This window comes from Oncorhynchus nerka, linkage group LG13, assembly GCF_034236695.1.
Source record: "Oncorhynchus nerka isolate Pitt River linkage group LG13, Oner_Uvic_2.0, whole genome shotgun sequence".
NCBI classification, from domain to species: Eukaryota; Metazoa; Chordata; class Actinopteri; order Salmoniformes; family Salmonidae; genus Oncorhynchus; species Oncorhynchus nerka.
In genome coordinates this window covers 82731608-82756715 of record NC_088408.1, presented here as the reverse complement: position 1 = coordinate 82756715, position 25108 = coordinate 82731608, and the positions used below count along the sequence as shown (strand labels likewise).

General features: G+C 39.8%; 1 protein-coding gene across 5 annotated transcripts in view; it reads left to right on the top strand.

Moving 5' to 3' along the window:
- Positions 1-5765: 5765 nt before the first annotated feature.
- LOC115140266 (netrin receptor UNC5D-like) overlaps positions 5766-25108 on the top strand; it is a 273232-nt gene continuing 253889 nt past the window's right edge. For all 5 annotated transcript variants that reach the window (XM_029678536.2, XM_029678535.2, XM_029678532.2 and 2 more), the window contains exon 1: positions 5766-6092. In XM_029678536.2, coding sequence (XP_029534396.2) covers positions 6011-6092 — 82 coding nt within the window. In that variant the 5' untranslated portion in view covers positions 5766-6010. The remainder of the gene's footprint in view (positions 6093-25108) is intronic.

The window sequence follows — 25108 nt, the reverse complement described above, 5'->3', positions numbered from 1 at the left end:
GTAATTATTATTATATGAGCAGCAGTGTGTTACCAACCCACACAGAGCCACAACAATATATTCACTAGTGTCGACATGTTGATGTTTGAAATCATATTCAGTCTATTCATAGTCATTTCTATCGACGTGCTGATGTTCAAAATCATATTCAGGCACTTCTGTCGACATGTTGATGTTTGAAATCATATTCAATCTATTCATAGGCATTTCTATCGACATGCTGATGTTCAAAATCATATTCAGGCACTTCTGTCGACATGTTGATGTTTGAAATCATATTCAGTTTATTCACAGGCACTTCTGTCGACATGTTGATGTTTGAAATCATATTCAATCTATTCACAGGCACTTCTGTCGACATGTGGATATGTGAAATCATATTCAGTATAGGCACAGGCACTTCTGTTGACGTGTTGATGTTTGAAATCACGGTGGATTATTGTTGTGTTCTTTGTGACCTCATAATCTTGGGTTGATCGCTTGAGGGCGGGAAGACATCTGTATGATTTTGTTATTAATGATGCCAAATACATGAACTTGTAAACTTATGTGGATGAGGTTGCTCTTAGGAAGCAAGTTTTATCTTGTGTCTAGTATAGAGGCAATATAGAACCTCTATATTATTTATTTTCTATTAATGGCTTTTTTCCCCATCTTTTTTTCCATTTTGTAATTGTAGTCATTTAGCTGATGCTCTTATCCAGAGCAACTTACTGTAGTGAGTGCATACATACCTTTTTTTTTCTTCATATTCATGATGTATCTTGAGTTGACTGGTGGAGGGCCTAAACACACCTTGTTTTGATTCTGTTGTGAATGATCAAATAACCTGCCAAATACACACATTTGTGTGGATGAGGTATCTCTCCAAGCAAGGCTGTTTCTAGCTAATGGATGCCATGAATTAAACCTACTTCTTAGTTGTAGTCAAAGATCATGTCAGAGTCATGATACATGTCATTCTCTGGTGTGCTCACTTTTTCTTCTACCAGTAGAGTGTCATTTTTGTAAAGAAGACTAATGTGTTGATCCATAAACCAGACCTTGAGGATGAATCCCTGTAGTTCAAAGGGCACAGAGATTACATGACAAGGCCGAACAAGTGTTTTGGAAAATGAATCAGACTTAATGTTCGGTGACAAGAATCAATGACTCTTCACCTCTCTTAGACATGTTACACAACACTCACTAGTGCTGAACATTACTTAGCTCAGTGCCTTTTGGAAGGAGGCTACAGCTTATATATTTATAATCTTCCATGCCTTATGATGTGAAAAAATGCTTGTGTCCCAAATGGAGCCCTATTCCCTTTTTAGTGCATATAATATACAGTCTCCGTTGTCTGTGAAAGTCGAATACATTTAATCAGTGCCTTTTGGGAGGAGTCTACAGCTTATATGATGACCCCACTTCAAAGAGAATATGGTGCCATTCTGGACGCAACCATTGTTGTGAAATGTGGACAAATGAATGTGATATTTCAAAGGTGACAATGCTTTGTTTAGAGCTTTCCAGCAGTTGGATTGACCGACCATGGAGCATGTGGAAGAGACGTGGAATGTAGAAGGATGTGCTGCTATTCATTGGCTCTAACATGGTCTGTTTATATCCTTGTGAGTCTCATCTGAAGTGCTCCATTTACAAACCTTTGTATCACCCTAACTATAAAGTCATATGACCTGCCTCCCAAATGCCACCCTATTCCTGATATAGTGTGCTACTCAGGTCCACATTTGTAGGCTATAGGGAATAGAATACGGTGATATTTGGAACGCACACGTGATATGAGTTAGTCTATCTCAATTACAGAATTCTTCATATTGTGTGATTAATGAAAGCTACTCAACACAGTAATCACAGTCAACTGCTGAAGTGTATTCTCTATGGGTGAACATAAACCAGCTCGATATTAGCGATGTTGGTAATATAAAGATCTTCATGAGGTCAAGAAGGTGTTCACTGTATTTAGTGCCCATGGCAACTTCACATACAATGTAGGCTGGTGATTGTGGGTGGATGTACAGTAGCAAAAATGATTGCTTCATAGAAAACCTGTTATTGCTTGATTTTAGATAGTGCCTTGTAAAAGATAAATCAACTTAAGAAAACAAACATGAACTTTTTTGATATTGCCATTTTTTTACATAGTTACAGTTATAATACAACATCTTTCTGAAACCTACCTAAGAGGATAATTTGATTTGATATTGATAAAGCACTACGTACTTGTTTTTTTGCGTGAAATACCCGTCACTTTCAGCAGTGCAGGGAGAAAACCACAACCACCGGATGACCAGCTTCTATCAATGTCTCTTTAGCATGGCGGCCATTTACCTACTAAGCACAGCATTTACATGATGTAGTGTATCTGGCGCTCATTGACAATCAATGCACATACAGCAGTGTCACATCTGTATGCATGTGAGGGTCACCTCATCTGTTATGGCCTCCCATGTGGGCACCTACAGTAATCTTCCAATAGACAAAGCCTTCAGGCAGGCCAGCGATCACACACTCACTGCTGGTTTGTTTATGGATTTCCGGCATGTTCCCTTGAAGAAATTAATGTTGATCCCCGCAGGATGCTACACATTACGAACAACTCAATAGTTTTGACATGAAAGTGACAGTCTTATGTCCCAAATGGCACCCTATTCCCTATATAGTGCACTACATTTGACCAGAGTCCCATGGAAGCACTATATAGTGAACTGGGTGCCGTTTGGGACAAAGTAAGTGACAGTGACCTTTCTGCTTGAGTTTTCAGGCCTTCTCGACTTGCACTCAAGACCATAGCGTGCAGAAAATAAATAAATATGAAGATGTTCAATCAATTCATAACGGCATCAAAGATGTGCACATGAATACCCTCCAGGAAAAAAACTGGTTGATAAGAAACCAGCCCTCATGTCTGGCTTAATAAATGATGTCATACTGCACCTCTTTTACCAAAGAAGCATCAAGTGGCAATAATATGTTTGAGTTCACGCAGTGTTGGAAAGGCACAGCCATATTGTTCAAGCTTTTACTGCACCCCAGTAACTTACAATATATACTGAACAAAAATATAAACTCAACATGTAAGGTATTGGTCCCATGTTTCATGAGCTGAAGTTAAAGATCACAGAATTTTTTTATAGACACAAAAAATTGTATTTCTCCCAAATGCCAAGATAGTCCATCCACCTGACAGATGTGGTATATCAAGAAGCTGATTAAACGGAATGATCATTACACAGGTGCACCTTGTGCGGGGGACAATAAAAGGCCACTCTAAAATATTTTGTTTTGTCACACAACACAATGCCACAGATGTCTCATGTTTTGAGGGTGCGTGCAATTGGCATGCTGACTGCAGGGATGTCCACCAGAGCTGTTGCCAGAGAATTGATTGTTCATTTCTCTACCATAGGCCACCTCCAATGTCATTTTAGAGAATTTGGCAGTATGTCCAACTGGCCTCACAACCGCAGACCACGTGTAACCACGCTAGTCCAGGACTTCCACATCCGGCTTCTTGACCTGCGGGATTGTCTGAGACCAGCCACCCGGACAGCTGATCAAACTGTGGGTTTGCACATCTGACGAAGTTCTGCACGAACTGTCAGAAACCATCTCAAGGAAGCTCTTCTGCGTGCGTGCTCGTCGTTCTCACCAGGGTCTTTACCTGACTGCAGTTTGGTGTCATAGCCAACTTCAGTGGGCAAATGCTCACCTTTGTTGACCACTGGAACACTGGAGAAGTGTGCTCTTCACGGATGAATCCCTGTTTCAACTGTACCGACAGATGTCAGATGGTGTCATGTGGGTGAGCGGTTTACTGATGTCAATATTGTGAACAGAGTGCCCCATGATGTCGATGGGGTTATGGTATGGGCAGGCCTAAGCTATGGACAATGAACACAATTGCATTTTATCAATGGCAATTTGAATGCACAGAGATACCGTGACAAGATCCTGAGGCCCATTGTCGTGCCATTCATCCGACGCCATCACCTCATGTTTCAGCATGATAATGCACTGCCCCATGTCACAAGGATCTGTACATAATTCCAGGAAGCTGAAAATGTCCCAGTTCTTCCATGGCCTGCATACTGACCAGACATGTCATACATTGAGTATGTTTGGGATGCTCTGGATTGATGTTTCCGACAAAATCCAGCAACCTCGCACAACGATTGAAGAAGAGTGTGACAACATTCCACCGGCCACAATCAACAGTCTGATCAACTCTGTGAGACGGAGATGTGTTGCGCTGCATGAGGAAAGTGGTAGTCACACCAGATACTGACTGGTTTTCTAATCCACAGCCCTACCTTTTTTTTAAGGTACAGTATCTGTGATCGACAGATGCATATCTGTATTCCCAGTCATGTGAAATCCATAGATTAGGGCCTAATGAATTTATTTCAATTTACTGATTGAATTGTATTGAACTGTATGTAAAACCGTATGTAAAATCTTTGAAATTGTTTCACGTTGCATTTATATTTTTGTTCAGTGTACATGTCTTTCACAACTAATGGGTGGGTGACATGCTGTATAATGTACATTTTGAAAAGGAAGCATGTGAAGAACTATCCTTAGATAAAAAAACAGAAAATCACTTTGCGGATTTGTTCTTGTCAATTTGGTCTGCCATTGAATTGTTTTGTGATTCAATAATAATGTTAATGTTATTATAAAGTAATCACAGTTTTTGTGTATATGTCTTGTTATACATATGGATAAGAATGAAATGATCTGACACAGAGCAAGTGTTCTAGTGAAAATGATTACTTATCCTCTTCAGACAGTGTGACCTGCAAAAAAATATATATTTTTCCTGTGATGCCCTCTGATGATGCTTCTCTCTGTGAGTCACTTTCACCAGACATGCAGAGGTGAGAGTGTGATGGAATAGAGTCTGTCATGCTTGATATGGCAACACAGAGGACATCTTAAATTAGTATTTGAGTAATTCCTGGGTTATTCTTTGCTGTCCTTGAAGAGTAGTTTGGGCTATCCAATATGAAGCCAGAAAAGTGGAGTGGGATAAAGCAGGCAGGGCGATGCATTTAGAGGTACTGGTACATCCACCATAATCTAATAGGCAAGGTGAGGCATACACTTCAAAGGGAATTGCCCCTGCCAAAGTTAATGGGATGCTGTGGTAAAACTGATGAAAATCAAGGATGAAAATCCAAGGTTTTGGAAAAATACTTATTCCTCACTGAAAATAATACAATCTTTAAAAAAATGGATTGGCCTTCAGGTAATGTGCATAATATTGAGGTCCATCCCATAAGCAAATATAATGCAGTCAGTGCAATATAACTGCAGTACACTGCGGCATAACTGCAGTTAGAGTGCAGCATAACTGTAGTTATTCCAAAATACCACAGTCGACTGCACTTTCAAAACTGGAACCTGTTTTTGTAAGGGATGCTAAATTCAAGTCCAACCTTGAGTGTAATTTTAATCTTCATCTTTTGTTCATTTGATAGGTGTAAAATTACCATACTCAAATAAACCCCACCTCCCCAAAAATATTTTAAAAATGAACTCTTCTTACTTCATCATTTACAGAAAGGCTACAGTGATGTCGTGGGAAGACAAATCGGCTCGACCCTGATTTTAACATAACACCAGCCACGGTTTGTCCAACTGCGTAACTCTCTGCTTTCTCCGGGCGTTTCCGCTATTCTCCTCTCCTCCACGCCCACCGCGAAGCGCCATTGGTTTACCGGTCTTTCATATACAGCTTGGTATGAGAGGTGCTAGAAAAGTCCGAGCAGTACCTCGCAACAACGTCTGTGTGTTGTTACACAGTAAAGTGAAGTAAAGATGCGGTTGTTTGGTGTGTCAGCGCAAGGTTCTTTCCAGCGGGTTAGAGTGACTGTCCCATGGTCCATGATAATAGGAACCTGTTACTGACAGCACCATGTCAAGGCTTGCAAGAACAGGGTGAAAACGGGGGAATTTCTCCCAGTTCTGCGCATCCACTGGGAAGTGAAGCTGAAGCTACAGTATGTGTGCGATGACGAAGGGACGCTACCTCTCCCTGGGCTTCGTGTTCCTTGTTTATTGCACAACGTGCACGACATCTAAAGGTAAGGTTCCAAACAAGACATCTAATATATCCAAATAATTTGAGTATCATTTGTGTGTTTTTTTACTTGTCTCCAACATTGGGTCCAGTAACTTGACAGGTGCGGTTTCTTATTTGGGCACATCAGTTTCAGGTTGCTTGTGTTTTGCCAAGTTTCTCTAAATGAACCGAATGACTGCTTGAGTTGGACACTTTTTTTGCTCAAATATTAGTACCATATTAGTACAATTTGATAAGGTACACGAGTTATTTTTTGTCATCCCTTCGCTAGAAGGACATACGGTTTTGTCCTCATGATCTTTTCTTCAACAATCCGTATACTGTCTTCTCCCCGACTCCTCAAACAGTTTCTCAATATAGTAATTCGTTTTACCCGTACTATCTGTGTCTTATATTGAACTGGTTGAATTGCCTTTGCTTGACAGCAATATCATGTGCTTTGTGAGAAGCAACAGGCGCACGAATGATCATAATCATCGTCCGCTATCAATTTAGAGAGCAGTTAATGCAAAAGTCATTTACACACATGGTAAGTATGAATTAAAATGAATGCAAAATTAGAGCAAATGAATGGATGTTCATATAAGAAAGGAAAGGGTTACAACATCATCAAGTAATCAATCAGTCCTTCAAGTGTATGAGACATAATGCTTCCCCAGTAGGCCAGGGTTTCCCAAACTCGGTCGTGCCACCCCTGGGTGCACGTTTTGTTTTTTTGCCCTAGCATTACACAACTGATTCAAACAACCAACTTATCAAGCTTTGATTATTTGAATCAGCTGTGTAGTGCTAGAAGGGGGCAGAACTGTGTTTGGGAAACCCTGCAGTAGGCTAATTGGGATCGGTTCCTCCACATTGGGGTGCGATGGGCTACTGGGGATCTGTTCCTCCACATTGGGGTGCGATGGGCTACTGGGGATCTGTTAAGATGTGCTTCAGGTGTTGTGCACTAACTCCAGTTCTGCATTGGCTTGTCAGCTATTGCTTATTGAAAAGATTAAATGTCTTTATTCCTAGTGTAATGTAGGCATACATTGTGTTTTGATTCGCATTCCTGGTGGGGAAAAACAATTGAGTTGATATGAGATAATTTCGCTCAATGGCACAAAACCATTGACTACAGTAGTTGTGCTTGAATTATTTTGCAGCTTGGTCTGGAAAGCTAGTGGATGACTGGCTGTCTCAAATGGCATGCTTTTTTATATAGTGCACTAAAATGGCACCCTATTCCCGTTATAGTGCACTACATTTGACAAGGGCCCATAAAGGGAATTGGGTGCTATTTGTGACTAAGCCTATGTATTTGGTAGAGGCCGACTTCAGTACCCTAATATGAAGAGACCTCCCTTCTTGCCTCTTCCAAACGTGTTTCACAATACTCTGATGGAGGTCAAAACAGGTGTTGCACGCACATATCTTCACAAGGTTGATTCTATTAACCAACCAGCACCATCACGGTAGCCTTTGAAGCACTCGGACCTTACCCCTCCCCCCGGTGCCACCACTCAACAGATTTAAGCTCTTAAGGATCAATGGAGTTGTGGAACAGCGCTATTCACCACAAACTAAAATCACGCGAGGGGGTCATGAACGGAGGTTTCGCCTGTACAACACTACTCTAAGCAAGCCCAGTGCACGCTGCCCTGGGGAAACTTTTTAAAGGATTCACAATTCCAATCTTGCCTCATCACACGCAAGGATAAGATAGTGTTCTGATCTCCATCTGTCAGGGCTGAAGTAGGCTACATACGATATGATTTCATATGTGAATCAGATAATATGAAATCAGCATGCTATATAGAACAATGAAGCGACAGTATAATATATATTATTATCCTATATACCATGCTGATTTCATGTGGACTACAGCCACGTTTTAATAAATGTTGTAACGCTCCTTTGAAAATGTATTTTATTTGTGATTCTATGTTTGCAAGTCCATTAGCATGGGATTGATCAGGGGTCTTGCCTGATCAGCATGGAGAATGGTGTGTTTTGGTGAAGATTGTGAAAACGATGTGTTCAATAGATAATCATGATCATATGAATGATGATGTTTATCCATTTCTGGATACATAAGCTATATAGGTATAGATAGATGATGTCACTTGCCATGATGAGGATTGATTGGTAACTGTCGAAGAATGATTCAGAGATCAGCAGATTTGACATTGTAACGAGTTGGTGATGGCTGGATACCATGCTGACCATAAATCACGTTGGCATCATTATCAAAGTGAGATTTAATCTCAGAGGTGTAGTATTAGGTTACATCCCAAATCACCCCTTTCCCTCTACCCATGGATGAATGAAGGACGGGCAAATTAACTAACCAAGAAGTCCTACATTAATTTTCATTGAATTAGTGTGCAACAAAGCACAGTATTGTGTTTCCAATTCAATTATGGAATATACAGTCAGGTTCAACATTATTGGCACACTTGATTAAAAAATGAGATTATAAATTAAAACAAATAGTAATTACTTGTTAATTACTTTGTCTGAGAAATGGTATGTATGTATAATCTACCTCATTCATTTAGAATTGATTATTTAATGTCACCTGAAACATTATTTATGTGTATCCTTTAGTTTAGAAGTGAGTACTATTTAGCTGTTAATATTAAGCTAGCCTAGTTATTGCAATGAAGACTGGATAAGAAGGTTGTCTGGTACATCACAATCTTTGCATTATTCTGTGCAGCTGTATCATCCCTTGGCTCTGAGTCAATCGTCCGTGCAGAACCAACCGGCCATGCAGCGATGTGAATGCATTTATTTGATCCTCCTCCTCCTCCAGAGGTGTGTTTTAAAACATGGTGTCTTAGGAAAGTATTCACACGCCTTGGCTTTTTCCACATTTTGTTGCTGGAATGTAATATTTATTACATTTAGGTTTTGTGTCACTGATCTAGATAGAATACCCCAGTGGAATGATATTTGTAGAAAATGTCATTTAAAAAAATGAAAAGCTGAAATGTCTTGAGTCAAGTATTCAACCCCTTTGTTATGGCAAGCCTGAAATAAGTTCAGGAGTACAAATGTGCTTAACATATCACATAATAAATTGGAAGGATTCATTCTGTGTTCAATAATAGTGGTTAACCAGGTGTTTTTAATGACTACCCCTTCTTTGTATCCCACACATACAATATTTGTAAGGTCCCTAAATCGAGTAGGGAATTTCAAACACAGAGTCCAGGGAGGTTTTTAAATGCCTCACAAAGAAGGCCACCGATTTGGTAGATGTGTGTGTAAAAAAATATTAAAAAAGCATATGCTGAATATCCCTTTGAGCATGGTGAAGTTATTAAATCGGCTTTGGATGGTGTATCAATACACCGAGTCACTACAAAGATACAAGCGTCCTTCCTAACTTGGTTGCCAGAAAGAAAGGAAACTGCACAGGGATTTCACCATGAGGCCAATGGTGACTTTAAAACAGTTACAGAGTTTAATGGCTGTGATAGGAGAAAATTGAGGATGGATCAATAACATTGTAGTTACTCCACAATACTAACCTAAATGACAGTGAAATGAATGAAGACTGTAAAGAATACAAATATTTTCCAAAACATGCATCCTGTTTGCAACACGGCAAACAGGATGCATAAGTAATACTACAAAAAAATGTGGTAAAGCAATTAACTTTGTTCTGAATACACAGCATTATGTTTTGGGCAAACCCAACACAACACTGAGTACCACTCTTCATATTTTCAAGCATGGTGGTGGCTGCATCGTGTTCTGGGTATGCTTGTCATCGGCAAGGACTAGGGAGTTTTTTATGTTAAAAAGAAAGGGAATACAGCTAAGCACAGGCAAAATCATACAGGTATATGTGGTTGTCTTCTTTCCAACAGATACTGGGAGACGAATTCATTTTCAGCAGGACAATAACCTAAAACACAAGCCAAATCTGCACTGGAGTTGCTTACCAAGACAACATTAAATGTTCCTGAGTGGCTTTCTAGCAATGATCAAAATGGCTTTCTAGCAATGATCAACAACCAACTTGACAGAGCTTTAAAAATAATAATGGGCAAATATTGTACCATACTGGTCTTGGAGACTTCCCCAAAAAGACTCACAGCTGTAATCGCTGCCAAAAGTGTTACTAACATGTGTACCAAATGGCACCCTATTCACTTTATAGTGCGCTACTTTTAAACAAAGCCAATAGGGTTCTAGTCAAAAGTAGTGCACTATAAAGGCAATAGGGTACCATTTGGTACACAACCACGGTTGGGTCATGCAAGACCTGTAGACTGGCTGCCTGAGCATCCAGCAGGACTGTAGAGCTGACAGCAATCGCTGTGTTCGAGAGAACAGCACAATGTACAGTGCCTTCAGAAAGTATTCACACCCCTTAACCTTTTTCAAATGTTGTTGTCTTCCAAAGTGGGATTAAAATGTATTTATTTGTAATTTTTGGGCAATGATCTACACAAAATACTCTAACAGTTATAAAACATTTATAAAAAATAAAACACATATTTTGGTTAAATAAGTATTCATCCCCCTAAGACATTACATGTTAGTAACACTTTTGGCAGCGATTATAGCTGTGAGTCTTTGGGTAAGTCTCCAAGAGCTTTGCAATAAACATTTGACATGGAGACTCATCAAATTGCTTTATAGACCAGTTCACCTGTGAACCAGGGTGCTGATTGTGCCTCTCTCTGTTCGCTGCCCTGAATATGATTGACACAGTTGGACCAATATCCGACACACACACACAAAAAAGGAAAAATTAAGATCTTGGTCTGAAATTGCCTGAAATTGCCTCTACTTTTATTTTTTGTAGAATATTTATGTTTTTATTCAGCAGTGTAGCCGGGCATTGTTGAAAAGTGACAAAGGTCAAATCTGTTGTTTTCACTCTGAGATAGTAGGGGGCTGTGATATTTCCAACTGCCATTCTGTTCTAGAATGAATCATCAGAATCTGGCTGTCAACGTGTGCAGTTCAGTGCCCAGAATTACATTTAAATGAAACCAAATGGGTGTACATTCAGAAGTGATAAACAGTGATGATGGTGGTAATAAACACATAGCCCCCTTGCTCTATTGGACCAGCTAGCTAGCAGCTACTGCCTGGGGTTGCTGTTTAGGCACTTATTTTATGACTCATGTCTTTCTTTCTGTGCATCAAGATGATTAAATACAAGAATACATGCATCCACTTCAATTGATGAATTATTTTCTTTGTATGAGCGTACAGTACAGCCATATAAGTGTGTCTACTACTCTCACCCCTGTGCTTTTCTCTTTATGTGACAATGTGCATGATTATCCTGCTCTAATATAGCTATTTGGCTTGAAAAGAAAGTGTTTTCGGTGGACAACTAGCTTAAATTACATCCCAGATGGTGTGACTGAGTGATGAGCTCTTTATCTCACTCTCACTGACAACTTGGGAAATTCCGGAGGAAAATCAATGTAGGCATTGGTCCCCCCCAAAAGCATTGTTTTGAATTCCATTCTCCAATTCTAATGTCATGATGGGCTCATCTATAATAAAGGATGCTGAAGTTTTTTCATTCTTTATCGGAGGTAGGGGAGAGCAATCAGGACAGGGTGAGGTGGCCCTCTCGGTCGCAGTGCTAAATCATGTACAATCCACAGAGAATACGTTCATCCATCTCAGTCAACACATTCAATCGGTGCCTTCTGCGGTGGTCTTGACCAGCAACACCTCTTCATTCTAGAAACAGGTGTGCGTCCCAAATGGCAGCCTATTTCACTTTATATAGTGCATGACTTTTGACCAGGGCCCATTGACCAGGGTCTACTATGGATTGGAGAGCAGCTTTTATAAGTGTATCTATCTACAAAACCTTTCCTGGATGCTGTTGCAGTATAACAGAACGAAGAGCTTGACTTCCAGGAAGCGTTTGACAGTATGTAGTGTTAACAGACAGTGACAGTATGGGGATGAGAGCGGAGCATCATGGAGAAGGACAGATACTTGATGACTGGTAGCGGGAATACTTTCTGGGGAGCTTGAGAAATGTGGCCCATCTTGGGAATAATTAAAGCATGGTCTGATGTGCTTGCAGTTTGTAACCTTGTATGACATCTTTACGTCTTGCAGTACAGACCCTGCAGCGTTGGCTCTGTGGACGAGATGATGGTCTTTGTTTATGTCTCTCTGCCCAAGCCCATCTGTCCAAGCCCCAGTTATCTTCTCTGTGTAGTGAGAAATAGTTACTGGTAAATTGAGTTGCGTGTCATAGTATAAGAGAAAAAAAAACATTTGGCAAAGTGTTGTATTATACTGAACATAAATATAAACACAACAATTTCAAAGATTCTGCGAAGTTACAGTTCGTACAAGGAAATCAGTCAATTGAAATACATTAATTAGGCCCTAAACTATGGATTTCACATGACTGGGAATACAGATACCTTTAAAAAAATGGGCCTCACAATGGGCCTCTCGTCACTGTATCTCTGTGCTTTCAAATTGTCATAGATAAAATGCAATTGTGGTCATTGTCTGTAGCTTATGCATGCCAATACCATAACCCCCACCGCTACCATGGGGCACTCTGTTCATAACTTTGCCCAACCGACGCCATAAACGTGGAATGTGTTTGAGGCCGGTTGGACGAACTGCAAAATTCTCTATAACGGCTTATGGTAGAGAAATGAACATTCAATTATCTGGACATTCCTGCAGACAGCATTTGTGTGACAACTGCACATTTTAGTGGCCTTTTATTGTCCCTAGCACAAGATGCACCTGTGTAGTAATCATGCTGTTTTTTTTAAGCATCTTGATATGCCACAACTGTCAGGTATTATCAGGTATTATCTTGGCAGTTTACCAGTTTTGCACACAATTTGAGACAAGTAAGCCATTTTGTGCGTATGGAACATTTCTGAAACATGTAAGCAACACTTTAGATGTTGCGTTTATATTTTTGTTCAGTGTAGTTCTAAAACGATATTCAACACAAGTTATAAGTGGGGGTTTAGCCTACTAGTTTATCCGTAGCCTTTAAATAAAGTATATTTCGAAAAACATTTTAGTGTGAATTTAACTGCGTCCACAGAATCACAAAGTTGTTCCCTTTATGACATGCATATTTTTCTATTTCCAAGTGTGAAATAATCCTACTTTGTACAAAAGTAATTAGTTCAAAGCAGCCATGCTTAACACAGGGTACCCTAGTACCTATTTGCCAATCTTCCTTGGTCAACGTACTAATTAATACCATTGCCTAATTTGTGTGGATTATTTGTCCATTCAGAAAGTTACCTGTGGGGTTACAATTTTGAATTAGGCAGCACAATTCTGATCTTTGTTTTCACTAATAGGTATTTTGGCCAGTCAGATCAGCTCTGAAAAACATCTGATGGAAAAAGATCTGATGTGATTGGTCAAAAGACCAGATTTTAACAAGGCGAAATCCAAATGCAGACACAGGAGGCAGATGGTTGGAGTCTTACAATGTTTATTAATCCAAAGGGGTAGGCAAGAGAATGGTCGTGGACAGGCAAGAAGGTCAACACCAGATCAGAGTCCAGGAGGCACAGAGTGGCAGACAGGCTCGTGATCAAGGCAGGCAGAATGGTCAGGCAGGCAGGTACAAAATCCAGAAACAGGCAAGGGTCAAAGCTGGGAGGACTAGAAAAAGGACAATGCAAAAAGCAGGAGAACGGGAAAAATGCTGGTTGACTTGGCACAGAGAGACAGGAAACACAGGAATAAATACACTGGGGAAAATAAGCGACAACTGGAGGGGGTGGAAACAATCACAAGGACAGGTAAAACAGATCAGGGCGTGACAGATTTGGGCTGCCTGTGTAAACACAGCCTTAGGGTGAAATTATTCAAATTCAAAATGAGGCATAGAGTTAAAATTGTAACCCCACAGGTAAATTATTTGATATACAACATAGTATATGAGTGGTTTCAGGTTTTAGCTTCAAGATACAGCATTTTTTTCAGTTAAATATTGCGTCTTGATTATGCCAACTTCATCTGCAAAAATAAACAGAACTGGTCAGTTTTTAACACATTTGAAATGTTCTGTTCATTTTTACTGCCTTTTGTCACCAACTGCGTCGCGATCTTTTCGTCCGTGCAAAACCATCCCATTTGGTTTGCGCTTAGTGGGACTATCATTTGTTTGGCATGAGTTGGACCGCAGAGTGAAGAAAAAGCAGCCAACAAGTGCTTAGTATATGTGGGAACTCATTCAAGACTGTTGGAAAAGCATTCCAGTTGAAGCTGGCTGAGAGAATGCCAGGAGTGTGCAAAGCTGTCATCAAGGCAAAGGGTGGCTACTTTGAAGAATCTCAAATATAAATATATTTAGATTTATTTAACACTTTTTTTGTTGTTGGTTACGACATGATTCCATTTCATAGTTTTGATGTCTTCACTATTATTCTACGATGTAGAAAATAGTACAAATTGAAAAAAACTTGAATGAGTATGTGTGTCCAAACTTTTGACTGATACTGTATATATCTTATTTTGAGCGATATTTTAAAACTAATAGACCAAGGCCTTTCAAGGAGAGAAGCATCGATCGATCCTCTTGCTTTCTGAGTGGCTATAAAATAAGCTACAGCGTTGCCAATGAACTGGTGGGGAAGTTTGTATGACAAGTGTGACAAGTAGCTCTGATGTGATCTAATCACATTGGGTAAATTGACTAAATTAATAAATTGTTGCACTTATACATTGCAAACATAAACAGGCAGATACATTTAATTTATTCACACAACGAACCCACAGACCTGTCAGTGGCAGTGTCCCAGATAACAATTTCTATTGTTCAACAGCTTATTTTCGCCCACGAAAAGACACAGAAATCTAACCTGTTCCGAATAAATATTTGACAGACTGCGACAAGATGATATTTTGCAAAGGTTGCGAACTGCGTCATAAACAAGACGTGCTCGTATTTATTTTAAGTATATAAATAACGGACTTGGTGAGAGGGCCTTTTAGCTACATATGATTTTGGAAAAGTTTGCTAATGTGAATCTTTTGGGTGATTTATGGATTACCAATTATGATTTTATCAGAATTGCTACAGCTATGTTTTCCTTCTACATTTAGTGGGGGAAATAATTTTGTTCGATTCATTTGCCATTGCGTTTGTTTTCAATAGCACAAGTGTCTACCATATTGATTTGACCATGTTGTCTAAATACGGAGGCACACACACACGCTTACTTCCTGTAAAAAAAATGACAGCTTCATGAAAAACCTTTCTTAGTAACGCTATGTTTAATTGGCATGCACATAATGTGTTTCTTGTACCTAAGAACAAAAGATTGCTGATTGGAGAGGTTGAAAGTGGTCCATTTATCAGAAATTCACAGAAATCGAAAATGAACCAGATACAAAGGTCCTCTCAAGGGCTCACTTCATTCCACCATGCAACGTAGTATTTACACTGTAGCATATAACCCATGTGTTTTCGGAACAAGCCATGGGTGGGGGGCAGTATCAAAGGCTACTGTGCAAACACCGCTAAGGCAGGTCTCTGACTGAATCTGGCCATAAGCCTCCATGTAGTTACAGGTGTGTCTGTTACAAAGAGAGCCCACATCTTTTATTTAGTCGAAGAGAATTCAATATTATTATCGAAAAAACATGTCATGTTGATTTATGGGTGCATTGCTGAAATCTATATTTGACTATCTCAAACAAATGGTATTTTGATAGAGTGGGGTTCCTCAGTAAATCTCTGTATAAAATCACAGGACGGCCTACCACAGTGTTGTTTCTATTCTATTGAGTTGGATGTCCTAAAGCTATTTTATAGTTGTTTTGGCATTAATACAACAGCTCAGTAGGGGGTAGGGAGTAACATAGTGTAAGGTTCATCTATGTTAATTGACCTCTGTTTCCTATTCTGTTCACAGTAATGATTTTCAATGAGCAAGAAACCTAAAAGTTTCACATGGTGTTAATATTTGGATATTTTATATAGGGGGCACTGAAATTTGTAGTTCAAGTGCAGCGAGCAAGACTTCACCCTTCAGTGAGGACGGACAGTGTCACTGAAATAATAGAGATTCTGCTGAGCTAAGCAGTGAGCTGGTTCCAATGGCAACCTATTACGTACCTAATGTAGTACACAGTCCCCATCATCAGTCAGACTACCAGTGTCCATCCAAAATGGCACCATATTACCTAAAGAGTGCACTACTTTTGATCTAAGCCCTATGGACCCTGGTCAAAAGTAGTGCACTACATAGGAAATAGATTGCCATTCCGGACACAGCCAGTGTGCCTTTAATCTTGCCCTAGCTGCATGGCCAGTCCCAGTGACCACCACAAGTCAGCCTGATGGTCTTTCACTGTTTCTTAAGCCTCCTCATCTGAGGCCCATGGGTCGGCTGTTCAAACATGTCCTCTGTTGATCCATAGGGCGAATTCAGTGGAAGAGAACAGGGCAGAACAGTGCTGTAGGACAAGTTGTGATAGAAATAATTGAGACACAGCCATAATACACTCCATCCTGGTGGACCAAACAGTTTCTGTGTTCGGCCCATGGTAGCTATTGATCCACCTTATTGGATTAGTGCCTCTATAATATGTGATGCACGTCACTGTGCTGCTTAAGTGTAACTTTCTGCCTCACACATCCGATAAACATGGTTATTTGATCAATGCAGCTGATATTCATTTTGATAAGAGAAGTGTTTCTTATTTAAATTATACTTGAAGAGCCTTCCATTATTAGTTAGTTATACAATATCTACTACCAGGTTTTGATTGTGGAAGTATGAAGATTGATGCATAGCTGAGCACTATGTTATTCATGTAGAACCAAATCCCAGGTTGCCCCTACATCCTTTTGGTTTCTCATGGATTTTGTCTCAGTTTTATGTCAACTGTTGAATTAATTTTAATATTACTGTGTTTTATAGCAGGGTTTCCCAACTTGGCCCTAAGTCAATGTTTTCATTGTTGGACATAAAAGACTGTAAAAACACCAGAAAATCAGCTCAAAGTGATTTTAATTTACGAAATCTGTTCCCAAATATTCCCATGCATAATAGAGATATGCGAGATCGTATACCAATGTGAGCAAAGTTTGAAATGATTATGTTTTAGTCAAACATATCTGTTTGGGCTTCTTGCGGTCAATTTGCAGTCTACAAATGTTCCAGCCCCCCTCAACCCTCTTGATTGTAAAACTTTTCCTGACTTGCAATTTCTTGACTGCTTATCTGTTTTCTGGTTTATCTCCTTGTGGCAGCCTGTTTCCCCCCCTTACCTGCCTTATCCTCCTTTTCATATAAAATCACTTGAACTGAATTGACGAATGATCAGAGTAGGCCTCAAGGGTGCTGGCTACAATGCAACGAAGAGTAATACAAAAACACATTTGAAAAGTGTCACACGGGTGGAGGCATCAGCCATCAGTTTACAAGGAGCAGAGACGGTTTGCGCATATTTCAAGCCAGGGTTTTGGACAGGATAATGAGGCAGACAGTATACCCGGTGAAGACTTGAGACAGCTGCTGTTAACTCCTCACCGCTCCTCAGCCATATGTCAACAACAACATGATACAACACCTGAAGAAATCTCTCACTGATGATGCCATGGTTGTTGTTTAGAGGGATCTCGCTCTTATTATTGAGAATGTCTCGGAGAGAACTGATGCGTTTGTCTGTAACGCTAGTACTGTACCTATAAGAGGACCCTTTTCTGTTGTTTCTCGTACTCTTTTGTTTGATTTTGCAGTCGAGTTATCATTCAATGTAGTTATAGGTCTATTTTTGGGAGGTATTTTAATGAGCATGTGTAGGAGGTGAATAACAGTATACTTTGATCTGTGGTGGTGTTCATTGATTTTCCTCAGACTCACAGGTTCCTGGTAGCATGGCCTATATGACCTGAAACAGCATTTATGAAAACTCCATTGTACTCCAAGCTGAGTAAATGTTGGTTTGCTATTGCCCTGAAGGCATCTTCTTGTTTTTCCCTTTAAAAGACAGTTTTTGTTCTGAAACATTTCTTGAGGGTCGGCTCCGTAGTGGATTCCACAAACCTCACATTTCAGATCATGTTGTATTCATTTCACCCTTTCAGGTCACACTGCAGCTTTGTTGGTTTTATTCTGTACCCACGCACCACACGCCAAAATCATATGTTGTTTGAAGCTGTAATGAACATTGTATAGAAATATTCTCATTTCAAAATTGTATCTGACTGAGTTATACTTGTCCTTTGCGTGCCCATGAAGTAGCTACGTGTCCTCTGTTGGCCCGAGGCAGGAAGCATCCAAGCTCACAGTGATTTAATGTCATGTTCTTAATGGAAGGACACATTGAGATAAGAGCCAGCTTCTATTTTATCCTGTCTTATATCCCAAGGCATGAGAAACCCATCCACTTCCTCCCTGAAAGCAAACTATCCCTCATGGAGGGGGAAGAAATCACCTCTTAACAGTAAAAGGCTTTTAACTTCACCCCTCTTGCAAAGCCAAGAATACACCCTGCCATGTTCTGATCTGAGGACATAGACCCTGATGCCGTAGCCTAACTATACTGTATGAATTCATCAGTGCTGGTGCCATTAATGTAATGAACATGTCAACATAAATGACGTAGTCGTATGATCAACAGGCCATGATGTTTGTGTAAATAGAGCTAGCTATCAATAAGCTCTTATTAATTTTAAATAAAGCATAATTAATGCAATTGCATTCTAAATCCCAACTGGTGATGAATCGGCACTCTGTGATATATTTACACAGCCGCTCTGATTTTAGCTAACAAGTTATGTTGGAGCGGCGCACTGATGCTCATTTCACTGCGTAAATACAAACTGGATCCAGACATTTATTGATTATTACAAAGGAACATTAATATGCGAAGATGGCGGAATGAGGGGGAACAAAATCTATAAATGTTCTTAGCTGATATACCCTGACAATAGTGTTATTACTTAGAAAAGGTTGCCTACAGGGGAAACAACTTGTATACTGCAGCAGACTATACATTGTCAGATATTTTGGTAGATCCATTGGCAATGGATGTTATCATATACCAGTTGTACAGTAGTTATAATCATGTGTTGTACAATATAAGTCTACATTGAGGTATAAGTACATATACAATGACTGTAAAAAAAAAAGACTAGTCCATCACCTTGAGGAATAAACAGTCCTCGGGGTGGGATGTGAAACAGAATGGTAATTGCAGACAATGGAGGAAAGCACAGGGACCAGTGTAGAAATTTGCAGCACTTCAATGGTCTTCCAGATTAATCTTCAGTTCTGCTTTGACTGTCTGTCGGCCACAGGGGAAAATGAAAGAAAATGAACACACTCCAAAAATTAAATTAAATGGAATAAGACTGGTATTACCTCTTTCATTTTAATCTTTAAATTCAAGTCTTTAGTTTCTACTCCTATGCATTTATCGCATGAACATTGTAGATAAAAAGTGACTAACATTTGGATACAAACGATCAAAAGTGATGGATCAGTGGTTTTACTTTTGGACCAGTGTACCTACAGTGTGTTCATGGAAACCCAACACATACCCTTGGCAGCAGTCTCTGTGCTCTGTGATGTATGAATATGAAATGTCTTATATTGTTTTCTTGTATGGTGTAGAATCACAGTAAGATTTTATCTCCATCTCTTCATACAAATTCCAACTGAAAGAAAATGTAAATCTCCATCATACAATGAAGGTAATATCATAAACATTCATATCATTCTTATAAGCCCCCCCATTATTTTAATAGAAGCGAGGTCTTCCAGCACTGCTCTATAATGGCTGGGAAGTCAGTAATGGTAGTAAAAGCTTCACTGTGATTGGTAGGCTGAATGAGAGGTCCTCTGGTTGCTGGTATGATGCTCAGAGTACTACTGCTGGGATGCGATGTCCCTCCACTACGCTATCCACATTTGGTGAAACTTTTTTCTGCTTCTCACACCCTATTCCCTTATTCTTTTGTCACCCTATTCCCTATGTAGTGCACTACTTTTGACCTGGGTACATAGGGTTACCATTTCTATTAAATTGATAGGGGTCAACATTGTCTGTAGTTAAGTGTGGAAATGTGATGTTCTTGATCCAATCACTAGCTGCAATATCCTCAACTCATCTTGGTTCCTTACCTTTCACAAATCTAATTTTATTTGTCACAATCTTCATGAACATGAAGTGTGGACTAACAGTGAGATGCTTACTTACGGGCTCTTCGCAACAATATGAGAGAGGAAAAAAATGTAAATAATAGAAAAATAATAATAAAGGAATAAATACACAATGAGTAACGATAACTTGGCTATACTTCGGAAAGTATTCAAACCCCTTGACTTTTTCCACATTCTGGAAATGTTTGCTAATTTATTTAAAAAAAATAGAAAGCAGAAATACCTGATTTACATAAGTAGTCAGACCCTTTGTTATGAGACTAGAAATTGAGCTCAGGTGCATCCTGTTTCCATTGATCATCCTTGAGATGTTTCTACAACTTGATTGGAGTCCACCTGTGTTAAATTCAATTGATTGAACATTATTTGGAAAGGCACATACCTGTCTATATAAGTTCCCGCAGTTAACAGTGCATGTCAGAGTATAAACCAAGCTATGCGGTCGAAGGAATTGTCTGTAGAGCTTAGAGCCAGGATTGTGTCGGCACAAATCTGGGAAAGGGTACCAAAAGATTTCTGCACCATTGAAGTTCCCAAAGCACACAGTGGCCTCCATCATTCTTAAATGGAAGAAGTTCGGAACCACCAAGACTCTTCCTAGAGCTGGCTGCCTGGCCAAACTGAGCAATCGGCAGAGAAGGGCCTTGGTCAGAGAGGTGACCAAGAACACGATGGTCACTCTGACAGAGCTCTAAAGTTCCTCTGTGGAGATGGTTGTCCTTTTGGAAGGTTCTCCCATCTCTGCAGCACTCCACCAATCAGGCCTTTATGGTAAAGTGGCCAGATGGAGCCACTCCTCAGTAACATAACAGCCCGCTTGGAGTTTTCCAAAAGGCACCTAAATACTCTCAGACCATGAGAAACAAGATTCTCTGACTATTTGACCTGAATGCCAAGCGTCACGTCTGGAGGAAACATGGTACCATCCCTACGGTGAAGTATGGTGATGGCAGCATCATGCTGTGGGGATGTTTTTCAGCAGCAGGGACTGGGAGACTCGTCAGGATCGAGGGAAAGATGAACGGAGCACCCAGAGATCCTTAATGAAAACCTGCTCACTACCTCAGACTGGGGGTGAAGGTTCACTTTCCAATAGGACAACAACCCTAAGTCTCTAAATTTCCTTGAGTGACCCAGCCAGAGCCCGGACTTGAACCAGATAAAACATCTCTGGAGAGACCTGAAAATAGCTGTGCAGCAATGCTCCCCATCCAACCTGACAGAGCTTGAGAGGATCTGCAGAGAAGAATGGGAAGAACTCCCCAAATACAGGTGTGCCAAGCTTGTAGCGTCATACCCAAGAAGGCTCAAGGCTGTAATCGCTGCCAAAGGTGCTTCAAAAAAGTACTGAGTAAAGGGTGTGAATACTTATGTAAATATGATGTTTTTTTTATTTATAAATTAGCAAACATTTTTAAAAGCCTGTTTTTTGCTTTGCGTGTAGATGATAAAATGTTGTTGTTTTTAAATATATTTTGTAGTTGTAGTTGTTTTTTAAAATTCTATTTTAGAATAAGGCTGTAATGTAACAAAATGTGAAGGGGTCTGATTCCTTTCCAAATGCACTGTATACGTCCATACATATTTTGGACTCTGACATTGCTTGTTCTGATATTTTGGGGATTTGTGTGTTTTGTATTGTTAGGTATACTGCACTGTTGGAGCTAGAAACACCTGCACCTGCGATAATATCTGCTAACTATGCGTACGCCAGTGGTGGTCAGTGCCATTTAAGATGAGGGAGGATGATTTTTTGTATTTACATTTTTTTGCATGGCTTCTTTCTATTACAGCATATTGGATGACTGTCATTTCCCTGTACCCATCATGAGGTTGCTACAACCAAGCCTATGAAAAGTTTACAACGTAGAGAATTTTGAGTAAAGCATGTGACACATTCAATCTCCTTGCACACTCTTGCCTGCATCTAGCTGATCTAGGGAATAATCATTAATCCAACAAATGCAAATGTATGTGTCTATTGGACAAATGTAGGTATTTTTATCCACGTTTCAATCTCTTACATTTAAGAAATGTTTTTCAACAGAATCGGCGGAATGAATACAGCCCTGATCACACGCAAACATAGCATACACATAAAAACAGCGTGATCACTTTGCTTGCTCTGTATATATAATTACTTCTCGCAACTGTCTATGCGCTCTCCTCTCACCTTTTCCTTTGCTTGTGGACTTCAGAGCACAACACATCAGCTGTCTGTGACCAGGTGAAAAAACCTTTCCAAGCCAAACCTTTATATCATGACCGCTATAGCTCCTACACACAGCCTACATCGTTCTCACTTTATGGTCAACATAGCTATTAGAACCAACTCGTTAGTAAACCCGCTACACTAGCGTCAATCATGTAGTACCGTAAGAAAGAAGTTAAGCAGTTGCCGAGGTGGGCCCTGGTGGCAATACATTAATAGCACCAAAAGCTGACCTTGACTTGGAAGCATTCCAGTATTGCTCACTCTCTCTCCCCTCAAATTTGGAAGAAATTAATTTGTTCAATTATTGTCTTTCTCTCTCTCTCTTTGAGTCAACTACTCACTACATTTGTGACTAATTTCAGGAAACTAGAAGTATGTCACGCGTCACTACTTCACAGGAGCTCTATTTTAAACTGTCCTGTGCCTTAATAACTTGTATGCCATCAGAAAATACGAATACAATTATTAAAATACAAGCCTAGTTGGTTTAGCCATGGAGGAAGGCAGCAACCTTCCCACTAGCCATGATTGGCTGAGATAATGGATGGGCTGGACATGCCGAGAGATGAGTTTGGATTGGTCTGACATGTAGCACTCTTCTGTCTATAACGTGAGCTGGTAAGTATGTGTAGGTAATCCTTCCTAACGTGGCTTTTTGAAAGATATCACATAGTATAACTGCATAAGTGTTGCTCTCCACTTTCTGTAGGACAGAGTTTTGAAATAAGTGGAATTAGAGTATGATAGCTAAGAAAATTCTGGCGTTTGATTGCAAATATGCAGACTGAGCCGAAAAGAGAACACAGAAGGCTCTGGATTACATCTTCAAACTAAGAGCAACCATGGCATCCGTGACAGAGCGGGAGAAGTGTCCATCCATGTATACAGGTAAGAGAGTCTAGCTAGCTACATTTTCAAATATTACACGTTTCTAATTTTGTCATTATGTCGTTTTCATTTCAAGTTAGTGTACTGTTAGCTATCTGGCTAACTAGATAACGTTACGTGCATGATCTGTGTAGTAATATTATTCATATCTCAGATCCATTTTCATAGCTAGCTAACATTAGGCTATAACTAGCAAACATTGAACCTGGTTGGTTAGATTCATGCAAAAGTAGTAACATTATGAGTTGTGATTATGGTTCATTATTTAACTAGCTACATTTAAAAACAAAAAAATCTCCACTATGCAAGTAACTATTTCAATAGTATGTTTATGATGTTACTGCGACAACTGTCGATAGACATAGCCAGAGCGAATTCACTAGCTATCTACTCCGATTTTCAGAGCACTCTCGTCTGAAAAAACACCTGTTGAATATGGACGGTGTCATTAAAAGTTGGCAAAATAAGCATCATTAAATTGTTGCCGGCATCACAGTTGCATTCACCAATGCTCTGGATAACATAAAAACAGCCCGACCAGCTCTGCTAGGGCAAATAAAATGGTCAGAGTGAGCTGTTCTCTCATTTGTGTCTGGATGTAGCTAGCAAGCTAGCCAACGTTAGCCAAGTTAGCTTGGGTTCTTGACTGCTGTTGTTAGGTTAGAACACTCGGATCAACCCTACTTTTCGACCACAGAGTCCAGTGTGCGCTCCGAAAGCGAAACGCTCTGGCCGTTCATAAATCTAAATCTGACAACGCTCTGAGTTTACAAACGCCAAGAGCACACTATGGCATAACAGATTAAATTGAAAGTTCACAATGTAAAAAAACACCATTTCAAATTTTGCTACATAAGATCGAATCGAGTCGGTCGGTCACATTTTATGCACTGCAGTGTTAGTTAGCTGTAGCTTATGCTTTCAGTACTAGATTCATTCTCTGATGTTTTGATTGGGTGGACATGTTATTTCATGCTGCAAGAGCTCTGGTAGGTTGGAGGACGTCCTCCGGAAGTTGTCATAATTACTGTGTAAGTCTATGGAAGGTGGTGAGAACTATAACTTTAATACAAAACCTAGGAGGCTCAATGTACCCAGAGGGGGACAGAAGCTAGTTGTCCACCAGCTACACCATGGTGCTACCCTATAGACTGCTACTGAGGCTACTGTAGACCTTCATTGCAAAACAGTGTGTTTTAATCAATTATTTGGTGACAAATATATTTAGTATAGTTTTCTCTGAAAAGGCTAACTTTTTTTGATGTTTCACTATTTTATGAAATTCACTGGATGGTCCCCCTCCTCCTCTGAGGAGCGTCCACTGGTGTACGTAACACCTTGATTCCTGACATGCAAAAAAATGTGGGACTATCTACAGTGGAGGTTTGAGTGGATTTTCCTTTAAGGTTTATACTACAGAAAGTGGTGTGATCTTTGATTATAATTAAATGACATCTTCATTAACAGTTTTATTTGATCATGATTTACTTTTGACTGGAGATGGATACCATAGGGGCGGCAGGGTAGCCTAGTGGTTAGAGCGTTGGACTAGTAACCGGAAGGTTGCGAGTTCAAATCTGTCGTTCTGCCCCTGAACAGGCAGTTAACCCACTGTTCCCAGGCCGTCATTGAAAATAAGAATTTGTTCTTAACTGACTTGCCTGGTTAAATAAAGGTAAAATAAAAAATAAAAATAGTGACATTGTTACTACATCACATTCATGAAGTAACACAAGTAGTACAGTGCATTTGGGAAGTATT